This window comes from Halyomorpha halys, unplaced genomic scaffold (genome assembly GCF_000696795.3).
Source record: "Halyomorpha halys isolate HHAL.00 unplaced genomic scaffold, Hhal_1.1 Scaffold2460.1, whole genome shotgun sequence".
In the NCBI taxonomy this organism is placed as follows: Eukaryota; Metazoa; Arthropoda; class Insecta; order Hemiptera; family Pentatomidae; genus Halyomorpha; species Halyomorpha halys.
Genome location: NW_027106513.1, coordinates 74,557 through 89,537, shown reverse-complemented (window position 1 = coordinate 89,537; position 14,981 = coordinate 74,557). Strand labels below are relative to the sequence as shown.

At 27.9% G+C, this 14,981-nt stretch overlaps 1 protein-coding gene and 1 long non-coding RNA gene across 4 annotated transcripts in view; one reads left to right on the top strand and one right to left on the bottom strand.

Moving 5' to 3' along the window:
* Nucleotides 1-2,498: 2,498 nt before the first annotated feature.
* LOC106691528 (WD repeat-containing protein 48) overlaps nt 2,499-14,981 on the bottom strand; it is a 17,072-nt gene continuing 4,589 nt past the window's right edge. The window contains exons 8-13 of the mRNA XM_014437322.2: nt 14,805-14,912; nt 14,606-14,708; nt 14,032-14,188; nt 12,665-12,856; nt 5,235-5,415; nt 2,499-3,847 (exon numbers count right to left, since the gene is read on the bottom strand). Coding sequence (XP_014292808.1) covers nt 3,740-3,847; nt 5,235-5,415; nt 12,665-12,856; nt 14,032-14,188; nt 14,606-14,708; nt 14,805-14,912 — 849 coding nt within the window. The 3' untranslated portion in view covers nt 2,499-3,739. The remainder of the gene's footprint in view (nt 3,848-5,234; nt 5,416-12,664; nt 12,857-14,031; nt 14,189-14,605; nt 14,709-14,804; nt 14,913-14,981) is intronic.
* LOC106691529 (uncharacterized) lies at nt 7,659-10,649 on the top strand. 3 transcript variants are annotated; one of them, XR_010842732.1, is made up of 3 exons: nt 7,659-8,306; nt 10,341-10,451; nt 10,517-10,649. It is a non-coding gene; the product is annotated as an uncharacterized lncRNA (long non-coding RNA). The 3 variants fall into 3 exon arrangements; XR_001344802.3 differs by having other exon boundaries at nt 7,661-7,991; nt 8,108-8,306; nt 10,341-10,649; XR_010842731.1 differs by having other exon boundaries at nt 10,341-10,649.

Below are 14,981 nucleotides of genomic sequence, written 5' to 3'. Positions count from 1 at the left end.
TAGGACAGGGAATCATTAGCTTATTGTGGTTAAGATAGGACATTTAAACTTTAAAAAATATATCACAAAAATATTAAGATTTCTTATAATATTTAATAATTAACAAAACATTCAAAGAAATGTTGACAGAATAAAACAAAATATATTTTAACAAAAATACTATAATGTAAATTTCATAATAAAAAAAAACAAAAATTCATGTAAAATAAGCAACTACAATAACAGGACTAAAAATATTACAACTAAGTTATATGTCAATATCTTATCATAAATTTAAATGTCATATCCTTTCCACAATGTTTAAAATGTCATATGAAGTTAGCAATATTAAAAAAATTGCAGATAGGACAAATATTTCAGCAAGAAGCAGGTGGGATGGATTAAGTTAGTAGAACGGATGGAGGACATCACAACTAACAAATAAATGAAAAATCGATATTTTGTAGATAGGACGCTTTAACTAAGGATGGTAGAACAGCAGTATTATGCTGTTGGTTTTGTCCTCAAGAAATAAAATTATTGTTTATTACAATATTGATACTTAAATAAGATAAAATTTTGTCTTGTTTATACTGTTTTTATGCAACAATCATAGTACTAAGGTAGAACGTTTTATAAAACTACTTATTTCTTATTACTTAACCTATCTACTGATGCACAGACTATTTTGTTTTACCTCACAGCCTTGAGATCTCTTATTGCACAGAAAAACTATAAATCCAAGGATGTTTTAACTAAAGAAAAAAAATCCTTCCATTCTTGTACATAATATAAAGTATAGATTGTTAATTTGATAAAAATTACTTTTGGCCTCAAAGAGCACCAATATTGAAAAGACTGGAGTTTTAACCTGAAACGGATTGAATACCAAAAATACCTCAAAATTTTAAATAGTAAGTGATCTATAAATTAAGAAAGGGTCATTGTAAACGCTATTGTCTTCCAGACAAATATAAAAAAACAGATAAGGTAAAGTAAAATTTTTGAATGTAGGCATACGCTACATGTTTTTTCGTTGTCTAAAAAATTATAGGGATATAGGAAGGTATATAATGTAAGACTGAAAACATATTGCATTACATGAATTTTTAGGGACAAATTATAAAACAAATTTTTCTAGCAACATAACAATAATTATTTAAAAAGAGTCTATGTCATACATACATGTAATGCCAATATACTACTTAAAATATTTAACATACAAATAAATAATATATACAAATAAGTTTGCATGCTGATATAATTAAACCTTTAAGGAGACCCACAAGTATGATATAACCCTTTAAAAAGTAAAATTGTATCAAATTTATATCAAGTTGACAATTAAAAGAAAAGTAGCGGTGGTGGATACTAAGTAAACAGGAGCTTCCTTTTGAAAAAAAAAACTTATAATGGATAATGCTTTTAAACCTACTTGCTATCAAAATAAAGTTACAGGTAATATATCAAATAAAATTGCACTTTAGGAGCCTTTATTTAACTCATAACTTTAAAAATAAATGTGAAATGTTTTAGATAGAATTCAATTCATCCCATTTAGTGATGGGTATTTTAATATTTGTAGTTGAGAGTAATTTTTGAAATTTTTAAACTTGAGAATTTAGGGAACAAAATTTTACTTTCAATGAATTTTCTCTTTTTCCCAGTAACATTATTCTGTAAAATCCCAAATAAAAAGACAGTCTAACATACTGGCAAGGAGATATTGTGAAGAATTGGTACTTTTGATACTATGAAATCAAAGTACACCACTGTTTTCCCAATTACTTCACTTAAGAATTTCCGCAATATTGCAATTGTCCAAACCCATATTTTCAAGTGGTGACATCACAATTTTAAGAGCTTAAGACAGAGTTGCTAGCAACAGGCCTAGAATATAAAAATTCCAAATAGCTCAGTCCCTGCAGAACATCATAACTTAAAAATTAAATGATTGGGAACATGCATGAAATATTGTTCCATTTTTTTGATTAACAATTCTCACGAGTTTTTAAAAATAAGTAGAATAATTACATAATTTTTACCAGAAAAATTCGAAACTCATTTTTTTCCCCAGCTGTTTTAAATTCCCAGCTCTTTTCCCAGTACTTGGGATACTAGCAATTTTAAGTGTTGTGGTCTTCGCTACATCACAACTGTTGTTTCATGATTGCCCATCAATACAGACAAGGAAGTGCTCAAGCAAGTATGTTTTTGCAGCTTTCTAATTTCCTTATAGATAAAATTCTAAAATATTTGTACTGAGTTAAAACGCTTTTTCAGTATGTTGACATCGAAATATGATCAGTTATGAATAGCATTACAAAAGAAATTTGAGATATTGTTTTAAAAAGTATACAAAAAAAAACTTAACATTCCTCCTTCCTCCCTCCGGTGAGTGATGAAAAGCTTCATAAAAAAGTAAAAAGACGCCCATATGTTGTGGTGACGACACTGAAAGGGACTTTTGTTGAGAATTGAGGAAGAAATAATTAACATTATCCATGCTCTGATCAAAATTCAAGAGGGCGAGAAAATATTATATTTCTATTTTCATATTCTCAGATAAGTTGAACACTAGCCATAAATATAAAAAAGTGGCTTAACAGTCCAATATTTTATTTTAACTCAAGAGAACAATGCTTGCAGTATTTCTTAGATAATTGACAGTTAGTAAAAATATATATATATATGAAAGTAACAGAATGCAATATAAAATTACTAATATTGTCTTTACATGTCCACATATACATATGATATTTCATAAATATGTTTCAATTGAAAATGTGGATAATAAAATTGGAATGTATTATTTTTAATAATAAAAAATGTCTATATAGTTAAAACACTATATAGTTCATACAATTAAAATATACCTATACATTATATACTGCAGAAATGATCTGGAAATGTATAGAAATAAAAAGTGCCAAGATGATTTTCATTATAAATTTCTAATGGTTTTAGTTGCTTCATTACACAGTTTTATGATCAAGGCACTGACTAGCTATGGAATGCAACTTAAAAATAAGCAATTCTAAAAGTAAACAATCATATTACAATTTAACATTAAAAAAAAAAAAAAAAAAAAATGAATAGTCGCTCCCTTGTATCTATCTGATATGTTCTAATTAAGTTACCAAAGCTCAAATCTAAATACTGCACTGATAAAGAACTTAGATAATTTGTTATAATGTCCAAAATTTATGAGTTTATCACTAACAATCTTTGGTTAATATTAAGGAAAAGTAATGGATTACTAGTAAGTTCTACTCTAATTATAGTTTTGACATTCCAATTATTCAAGATAGGCGGTATTGTTTTCTGGGCCTTGATCTTTTGATCTAAAAATACATTTGAAACAGCCACCTTATCTGAAGGTACAATATAGTTACATTCACTATGTTAATGCCATAAGATATTTAGTATATCTTAGAAGCCTTTAAAAAATAATTTGAAAAAAAAAACAGAAATAAATTTTGTACTATAACAGCAGCTTCTATAAAACTCAACTTGACATTAGGAAGTGAAGGCAATTATATAATACTGATATAATGGCTAAGCAGTACTTAAACAATGCTTAAGTCAAAAAAGTCGAAAAATGTCAATTGGCGATCACAAATATTCAACACTGTACAAATATATATATAGCAAACCATGGCTTTTCACAAGTCTTTTACACTTTTTACATTTGCTCGAACTAAATAACGAATGATGAGTAATTTCTGTGGAAGCTCTTAAGCATTGGTCGCTCGTGGGATCATGGCCTCAAGTTTCCTTTTAATGGGCGATAGTGCAGTGTCAGGTCAGCAGACGATTTCCAAATGAAATGCCTCACTGTTCTCAAATCCATATTTGGATCTAGTACCTGTAACAGAGAATAGCACAATTTAATATTTATTGGAATTTATGTCAAGATAAAATGTTCTCGATGAAGAATAAAATATCTGGTGTTACTTGTGGATCACAGAACTTTCGCTTACCACCCTACATACATCCCTAAGTTGAAGCTACTTTTGTGCTTCTCAAAAAAAATCTGAAGACCGGGGAAGGGGAAAATTATAAACAACAAATATTTATTTTCCTATTACTAAAAGGATTAGTATCTAAGGGTTTCTCAAGAAAGGAATAACAAGAACAAATTTTATTCTTACCAAGAATACAACTGTTAACCAAAAGATAACTAAACCGTAATACAATCAGCAAAGAATAGGGGCTTTGGCTTTTCCCGTTTGAATCGGATGCATATATTGTTCCTTTTTTCTCCTTTAATCATTCATAAAATTCTTTGATATTTTCCATTAATCAATTATTTTTTATTGCTAAAAATAACTGTTTATTTTTTCAAGTAAACAAAATTAAAGGTACTTAAGAAGAAGACTTATAAAAAAAAATCTGCATTAAAACCCTGTCTCACTATTTCAATGAGGATAAGACCTTTTTTATATTAAAGAAAACTTAATAGCACATGAATATACTTAGTTGAAATCAAAATTGTATGAGCCGTTTTCGATAAAATCGAAAAAATGTGAAAAATCAATTCTATAAAGTAGGACTTCCTGTCAGATGATTTTATCGAATAAGTTGCACCTTAACACTCCTGGCATATACCTGCCTTAAATAAGTAATTTTAAATAAGAGACTTGGTAATTTGGAATCAGGGGACCTCAAAATGTGTATTTCTGTCGAAAATTTTGCACCATCTCATTACTTTAAAATAAATTAAATTATTTAACTGAATCAGCAGTTACAGAAATAACACAAGGCTTAGATACATATTCTTGAGTTCAAACAGTACTTATATCACCAGGACATAATAAATAAATAATTTATTTTAAGGAAATCAGGAATCTTCGTTATGGTCGCTAGTTATTCATCAAATTCCTTTATATTTTATATTTATTTTAATATTTTGTATTTATCCGTATTACTGCTAACGAGAACTAGTTTCAAATAAACAAAATGAAAGGCCTTGTGTGGAAGATTAAAAAAAAAAAAAACATTTTGTGAGGCTTGGTTATTTGGACTCAGGAGACAGATATCAAAACTGTTCAAAAATCGAATCAAAATTTAGCACAATAGTAATACTTCCCCATAGAATATATTACATTTATTGGTAAGTGTTAGTAAAAATTACATATTTCTATTGACATCTACAAATAACATTTTAATAAAAAAGCAATTACATTAGTTTAAAAATTATTAAAAAAAAAAAAACATTCCGATATGCTGGCCTTGATCCTCAAAAAACTTACTTGATCATTACAGAGCAATTCAACTTTATCCTCTGCGAGTGAAGTTGAATCATTGTCTTCATATCTGTCAGCGGGAGAGCCTGCACCAGCCATTGATCCGGTCTCTGATCCCAACATCTTTTCGTAGACATGTTCTGCAACTTTGTGCATCTGAATGAAGTCATTAGCTGATAGCCTTTCCCTGAAAGCAAAAGGAAAATTAATACATGTGCACAATAATAAAAATAAACAAGTTAACGCTATTAAAAACTGTAGATAAAAGATTTAAAAATTTTAATTTACAAATATAACAAAGAAAAACGATTCATTTTATCATTACAATCAAACCCAACTCAAGTTAAGTTGAACAGATAAGAAATCACTTGAAGTTGTTCAAAGTTAAAGTTAGAAATAGTTCCAATAATTGAGAAAATTCCAGATGATTCCAATTGAACAGAATCTGAATTGAACAATTTGAAAAACAGTCAAAATGGAAGAAACAAATATGTTAGTAAAAAAAGTTTTAAGATTCAATAAATAGAAATTTGTAGAAATATTTTTTGATACCTCTAATTGTAAAAGATATGGCATGAAAATACAAGCTTTGACTACCAGAGGTTGTTGCGACCAACATATGTTTAATAATTTTTTCCATTTAATAAATACAAATAAATGTATCTGTTGTAATCATTGCGCATTAGCATGTTTTTATTTGCGACAGAGGTGTAACTAATACCAGTGTGGTATACATACACCAAGTCAGTGGCCCTTATCTCTCTAGGTAGTCAGTAGTTGCTAGCAGGCTGGCCAACCCTGATAATTGTTTTAAGCCACAGTAGGCGGCTCTTCTCTTCCCCAAGGACATTTCTCAGCGGGCGGCTCTTCTCCTCCAAGAGGACATTTCTCTAAAACGGGGCCCCATCATCCAGGGTGACATATAGACTATTTTATTCATAAAGTCGCTAAGAGAAAAAACAATATTTTGTTTTTTAAGTTTAAAAATAATTTTAATTTGTATTATTAGAAGTTCAATTTTTTCTAGTTTATATGATTCAATATTTTGTCTTACAGTTTTTTATTTCAAATACAGCAATAACAAAATTCGACTATATAATTCTTTTCTTCACCTTACACGGTTGGGCTAGTAAAGGTTCCTTTTGAACTCCTAACCACCGGAACAGAGATAGTGATTTCAATAGTTTAGGTTAATAACATATTCTTCAAGTTGTTGAGAAAAACAATTTGTTCCTTTGGCATGAAAACGTAAAACTCCGCATGAAATTATCGTTTAGCTATCTTCTAATTCTTGCTATCAAAGAATTAGATTCAGCTACCACTTGGCTTTGACTTGACATTAATCCTTTCATCTATAGGTAAAATAAAGTAAAAACTGACTATTAAGAACCAGAGAATTTATCAATTGTGTTTATTTATTTTTCATCACTTTTAATTACCTTTTATGATTTATATAATAATTAAAAAGAATCCTTAACATCTATTATACCACTCTTTATCCGGAAATTTGATTTTGATCTAGGAAAATATTTCTCCTTTAGTTAAAAATCAAATTCTTTCATAGTTTAAATTTATGTTTTTTATTACTACTAATAATGAGGTATGATCAATTATGTTGAAGTTATTTTAAAGTAAGCTATTTTAAAATTTTAGTATTTGGACGCTGTCAGACTATTCAACTGGAATAGAATATATTGGGAATAAGACAGCTGATATTGAATACTATTTAATTGTACGGTTATAATAATAGTAATAACTAATATCTCTACAAGGTATCATAATGAGGTAACATACTTTCTCTCTATTATATAAAAAAATTTTTAGTGATCCCCGCCACATAATATTTTATTTTACAAACAAGGTGGAATAACAAAAATGGATCGAGAGAGTATAATTAAATGAATAGTTGTATAATTTGTAAAATAGAAGTTGGTCCGCCATTAGGTGGGATGGGTACTCCCTTAGTAATGATAAAAAATATAAGATGATTATTACATGACTAATATATTACTAATCAATAATACATATAACTAATCAAGCACCTGAAAATTATACTGATAATAAAGACTTGAATTAGTAAAGAAAGAATAATCTTTGAAGTAATTGGTTTTATGTTTAAAAAATACTGTAGAAAGCTTTAATTTGAGTTTTATTGATCGATGGTTGCATGAAAACCGACCACTGATTAATGACAAGTCTAAATCAATATTTGAGAATGATAAATAGAAATTAACTATAAATAATCATATATTTAAATAAACCTAGCCTTGAATGAATTTTGGATGAAGAAAGAACTGGAATTTCAAATGGCTCATTTTTAATTAAAGAAATTTTCCCACAAGACGAGCCCTTGTTAAAGAGTAAGAAGCAAAACCTGATCAATCAAAAGCCTGAAATTCTTATCTCTATAATGTGAACCTTATCTTTATTAGTTTGTTACTTGTCCTTGAAGTATTCACTCAGTGGTTTTCACCATAAAACTTTTTTATTTTAAAAACGAATGATTATAATAGTTTCAAATAAAAAGGGATGATTAAGAATAAAAGGAAAAAAAATTAATGAAAAATAACAAAACTTAATAATATGTAGTAGTTAAAAAAGCATAGGCGATTAACTGGATAAGCAACCAGGCCATTCCAAGTAAGAGAAAACTCTATCTAAATACTGATGATAATAATATTATTTTTCTTCCTCCATAATCAAAACTATTCAATCGAAGTTGTAAGAGTAATAACTTTTGACCTATCCAAAGACAGCAAGCAGGTAATCTAATTAGTGATTTCAATATGAAATATGATCATGATTGTCGATTTGGATCATTTTGTAAATAAATATGAACAAAAAGAAATAAGATATCAGCTAAAGGCCCAAATTTTAAGGTGGACTTAGTCATGAGATCGGAAAAAGACATTTCAAGGATGTTCTTATTGTATAGTAGCTGGCCTATGCCAGCTCAATAAATAGGTGCTCTCAGCTATTTTCCTAACTCATTACATCTGTCAGAAAGGGTGATTCGCAAAATCTATAATATGCTCGCCAGATATTGTTTTGATATCATAGATCACCACAATCAACAAGGTAATCCTCTTAATTTCACTATTTATTATGCTAATTATTTATTTATGAACATTATACATAGAATACTAAATTATCAGTGATCAATTTTATGCAGGATAAAACTACATTTTTAACAAGATTTTAAGTAATAGTCACTAGTATTTTTTCTTAATAGATATATATTGTGGATTCACGATGGCTTTTTATTGGTCTCTTGAATAATGTTCCTTTCTTCCCTTGTTTAACATATGGGCAATGTAGTTCAAGGACATCTAAGAGGTTTTTTTATATGACACGATCTAAGAAATTCCCGAGACTGGAAAGACCTAGTTTTAGGCCTATTGTAAGGTTAAGAGAATTAAATAAAGAATTAGTTATACATTTTTTTTAGAAAACAAGGAAAGGCTAATTGCTGTAAGTAAAAATACTTATTTCAAATTGTAATGCTGTCACTGATAAAAAAATATGAGATGGTGACTGTTTAAAATTGTAGATAACACTCCTCATAAGCTGTATGGGACATGAGTTGCATCTAGAAGAGTAATACTAGATCACAATGTCATTGAGTCAGTTACTATAAAAGAATCTAATATAAAAAAAAAAAAAACTTATCCATCATTTATGTTAAATGTGACAATACTGCACAAGAGATATTTTGCCCAATATCAAGTTAAAAAAGTAACCATTTTAATTTTAATTTATTTCAATATAAGTATTTACTTATCCTTTGTATACCACAAGTTTATGTTTGTTTTAAATGAGAAGAAATAGACGAGATGTAAGAAAACTAATAGGAGAAAAAACGAATCCAAGATGGCAAGTGTGTTATAGACAAAGCTCAGATTCTTATGCAATTGCATTCTTTGTTTGGGTCATTTTTTTAAGCTGCTGATCAAAAATTTTTAAGAATCAGTGTACTCAGAAACAATTAAATATGAAATAGGTTTATTATTATTATCATTATTATTATTATTTTTTTTTTTTTTGCATATTTGATGATATATGTATATATTTGCATATGCTGATCAAAAATCTTTAAGAATCAGTGTACTCAGAAACAATTAAATATGAAATAGGTTTATTATTATTATCATTATTATTATTTTTTTTTGTTTGCATATTTGATGATATATGTATATATTTGCATATGCTGATCAAAAATCTTTAAGAATCAGTGTACTCAGAAGCAATTAAATATGAAATAGGTTTATTATTATTATCATTATTATTATTATTTTTTTTGTTTGGATATTTGATGATATATGTATATATTTGCATATGCTGATCAAAAATCTTTAAGAATCAGTGTACCCAGAAGCAATTAAATATGAAATAGGTTTATTATTATTATCATTATTATTTTTTTTGCATATTTAGACCATTTCATATAAAAAAATGTTTAGATGACAGAAAATTAGTATTTACAAAATCAAATTTAGAAAAGCAACAAGAAAGAAATTTTTATGCAAAACATAATGCTGACAAATACATTTATATATTATTTATTTTTTCCATCATGCCAGTTAGTTTTTAAGTGCAGTCATTACTAATTTTCTTATATTAATAATTTCAAATTCCTATTACTTTCATATTTTAAATATTGTCTTATACTTTGTTTCTTTCAAATTTATGTATTTTCTATTTCCAGTTCGTTATTACTTGGTTTAATTTTTTCTATTAATTTGTGTTTGATTTCTTTATTGTTTTATTAGTCAATTAATTATTCTTTTTAAATCCAATTCTAGCTGTTTTCTTTAGTGTTGCTACTTATAGTTTTTGTTATTTTGGACTATAAAAATAATTTTAACTGTTTAGTTTATAAGCCGTTGATTATTTACATATTTTGGTTTATGAAATAAAGAAAAACAAAATTTCGAATAATTTTTAATCCTTTCTCCTATTGTTTTCTTTATACATAATCTTTTGTAGGTATGTTAGTATATTTTAGTTGTCTTGCTATATATTTGAAGAGTTTGAATTGTATATTTTATATTTTTTAACAGCATATTTTACAGGATTTTATTGCATATTATATGACATATTCTTGGTTATCAGAAAATGTTCCAGAGTATATAGTTTAGAGGGGAAGGGGAAAGACACTTCCACTCCCATTCATGTTAGGAAAGGGCGTAAACTTCAAGATAACCACCTAGTGCTAGCGAAAAAGTTAAGAGACCCAATTGATGGACTAGTTCCTCATATAGTACTCAACTAATCATTCTATATTTTAGATAGAACCAAACTGAGACCTCAGAAATCATAGAAAATGTAAAAAGAAGCTTGACTAACAATTCAGAAAATGTATTATTTTAAACCAAGCAACGTGGGGCGAAACGTTGGCTCAATAAAATAGTATAATTCTACTATTTGAGTTTTTTTGACCGCACCCAGACCATATTCCTTTCATCTTTACACACGGTATATCAATAATCTTCCAGTATTATTTTAAATAATTGTGGATAATAGTAATTGTACGTTTAATGAATATTTAACATTACAACAAAACTTGTGACATCTAGCCTGTATGCATCCTTTAATAACATCCTATTAATGTTAGTTCAACAGATCCATATTTAGATAAACTAATTATTTTAAATTCTCATAATAGACATTGATAGTAAACTAATCTTACATTCCAAGTAGACCAGACAAACGCTCTTCAATTTGCACAAAAATTTATTCACATGACTATAAGCAGGGATAATTATACATAAAATCCTCTCCTCTCCTTAAAATCCAAAATTCTCATAAAATATTTGATGTTCCTTACTGTATCACTATTTACATAGCCCAAAGTGATATAAAATATATTGCTGCCTTGGTCCAAATAAACACAAATCTTTCAGTTGAGAACTCAACATTTTTAATAAACTCATAAGTCTATCAATTCCTGATATTCTCTAGGACATCTAAAAAGAATATTAAGGCCATCTAGCATAAAATTGGTTTAACTATCTCTGAGTAATCAAAATAGCTAGTTTTTATCAATTTATAAATGCAAACTATAATAATTTTAAAAAAATAATAAAACTATAAAACAACTTTCTTTTGGTAAAGAAAGCCGCTGGTTTGTTTGTTTGTTTTTGTTTAGTGGCACCAAACTTCATTGTCATCAACGCCATTTATATTTTATTTAATTTTGCTTATATTCGTTTAATTTTTTTTTTTTAATTTGATTATTTATTATTTTATATATGTATATATAGTCGACCGTAAAAATTGATGTATAGGAAGATGGTCAGGGTTGCGGTCAAAGGAGAAACAAAAATAGTTTATAACTATTTATTTAATAGTGGGGCGAAACGTCGGAAAATAAATAGTTGTAAACTATTTTTGTTTCTCCTTTGACCGCAACCCTGACCATCTTCCCATACATTTATTATTATTTTTTTTCTTTCGTTCAATTTTATATTTTTAATATTTTTGTCAGCAAATGTTGTGATTTTAAAAACTGAAACACTAATTCTATTGTTTTATCATCATCTCCAAGGGTTTTTGAGATATCTTGGTTTAGTCCTAAGCTATTGAGGTGTGGTGTGAAATATGGACATTGTTGCCCATAAAGAAAGCCACTAGTTAATTTACACAAACAGCTTATGATTTTATTAAATTAAAATGATCACTAACTACTTTGCCTCCACTACTAAGAATCTAATGGAGGATTATTTATCTGTAGAATGAATTGAAGGCAGCATCTTTGATGTAAAAAAAGTTGTGATTCACTGCATGAACACTTTCATCATTATTACAAACTGTTATTTTTTTCTTCCAATTATAAAAGTCTTCACATTTCAAACACTTTTTAAACAAAAATAATTCAAAACAGTTCCCAACAATAAGTATGTTCAGTAGTAGGAATTTATATTACAGAGAGATCCTTTTTTTATCAACATATCAAAATATATCGGATAGTAAAGAAGTAACTCTAATTGGAAGTTGATTAAAATGTGTATGATGAATGAAGCGGAATTCTGAAGCAATATCAAAGGATATTTTGTGAAATATGTTCTTTTGGGCTTTGTCAAATTTTTATTTATTCTGATATCAAAACAATCAAAATTTGAAAAATGACAATAACAATTCTATATTTACTAAAAAATATCTCTAAATCATGTATTTTATGACGAATAAAACCCAACACTTAAAAAAGAAATATTAGTACATATTCTACAATACTTCTCTTTAAGGATACATAGATAAATTAACAACAAATATTTGAACTAAAAATCCGGTTGTTTGTTTAACGTTAAAATTTTAATTTTTCTGATGATTCTTTTTTGAAAATCACACAGTATACATAAGAAGCAAAATCATGCAACTATTCTACTGACTACATAGATATTGAGTCATTAAGCATGCTAACTAATTAATATTATCACCTTTTTATGCTTTTAACATTAGAACTGGCATATGGCACTAGATAGAAAGGAATTTTATTGAATTTAGGTAAATTCTTTTCAACAACTTTGTCAGCGACCCATGATGGTACTGTCTCATGCAAAATAGACATTTCTGTTTCGCCCCCAGCATCCTGAACAAGAAGCCTGTACAATGTTCTTCCACCAACCTCACTAAAAAAAAAAAAAAAAAAAAATAATAAAATAAAAAATTGATACAGATATATATATTTTAAGAATGCAACAATGTTAATGATTTAAATAATATATAAAATTTACTTTTGGATTTTGAACATTAACAAGCCCACCATCGACCAACGGAAAAAGAGAAGAAACATATTTCAGTTTGGTGTAAAGGGGCTACGCAAATACAGTAGCAAGTGGTAGGTAACAAGGATTCCCATTTTATAAGTTAGTATAAGTGTGTCATTAGATTGTAGATATAAGTTTGTTGTGAAGCATTGGGGGACTTGTTATTGATAAGTCTGATGTAAGTTAATTTAGAAGGGGCTGATTGGAAGAGAATACAGATATCAGATTCAAATAAAATTGATTAAGTCACAAAACATAAAACTGAAATTCCACTATTTAAACAGTGTCAGTCAATAGATATATATATTTTATAATTTCAATGTATATAAAAGTTTTTTTGGAATAAAAAAAAGTATATATGTGAAATCTTACTTAAAACTAACATAAAGCAAAATAAAATAAATCTAATTTAAATGTAGGAGTGTTATATTCTGTTTCTTAATCACTCTTACATAGGTGAAGATTTATGAAAGATAAGTCCAGTTCCGTCTTTTAATCCATTTAGCTGACTGAATTTAAATAGCTTTGAGAGAGATTAGGCACAACTGGACTAACTTGGTCTCAGAGAATCCTGGGTGTTTTTAAAAAAAAAAATCTTGTATGACTTGAAAGGGCCTTGAATTAAGAATTAACTCAGTAGGGAAATACTGTTTTTTTTGCCAACAATTATAAGAGAAGATAATACCTTCAACATTAACAATCAAACACCAGTTTTTCTACTGACCCATTAAAGGATCAAATATCAACTAGGAATAAGCTGAGTATTCCTTAAGAGGGTCCAACTATGGCTGACAGAACAGAAAATAAATTTTCTGGGATGAATCCACTTCCTTAATATATATTTATTCATATTTTAATTCAATCAAATACCCTAATGCTACTAAACTCTAAATAAACATTCTCCTTTCATAAAGGGTGTAAATATGGAATAACATGTCAAATATGCAATTAATATTTTGAAGTACCTCAAAAATAATGATTTGAATCAAATACCTTATTAAGTCTCATTCATGAATTTAAATCTAAATGCCAATTACCTGAAAATTAAAGGCGTGTGTTGAGGTACTCTAAAATAATCTTTAACAGGGCTGTTGGAAATGGGACCATCTTGATGGCAATCTCCATCCTCTTCAGCAACTAACGTTGACCACCAGTGTTCCAAAAGAGCCTTTAACAGCAGGCTACCGTAGTTTACTAAATTTAAAAAATAAAATATCTATTAAAACATAAATTCATATATTTAAATAGTCACTTTCTAAATGAGAAAAATAATTTTACAACAGACAATTATAATGTTACATACAGTCTGGAAAGTTAGAGGAAAACGCATAATGGAGGAAAACTGGGGAAGAAGGTATAGAGTAAGAAAATGGAAGACTATGGATGGCAATTTTTAATTTAAATTTTGCAAATAGCATTAAATTAAGATATCATGGCATTAATTTCATGTTAAATGTATAACTCTAAACTGACAATATCAAGTAAACATTTTACAATCTAAAAATCTTACTCTGAACTGTAACAATAATTCAGGAGCTGTTCCTGAATAATTTGTAACATTCACAAAACAAACCATCTGTTGCCAAAAAAAAAAGCCAAACCATCTCTCACCTTTCTGGTCAATAATATCATTATGGGCCAAGCCAGCATCCTTCGCAGACACCCAAGCTGAAAAACAATCAGCTTCATCTTGGCCTAAGTGAATTGTTAGCATCTGTAAGGGAATATTAAAATGGTATTAACAAATTAACATATTCAAAGTTAGATTAACTACATAAATATAAATTGGAAATAAATGAATAAAACTTACTCCTGTTTTCAAGTCAACATTAAACCAACTTGGAACGAATACCATTTTGAAACGGGCTTTAATTTCTTCTTCAAAATTCACTTTCCCAAGATCTTCAACTTTACAAGCCTAATCAAAAATCAGTTATTTGATAAATAATAAATAGAAAATATATTTGATAGATAACAAAATGAAAAA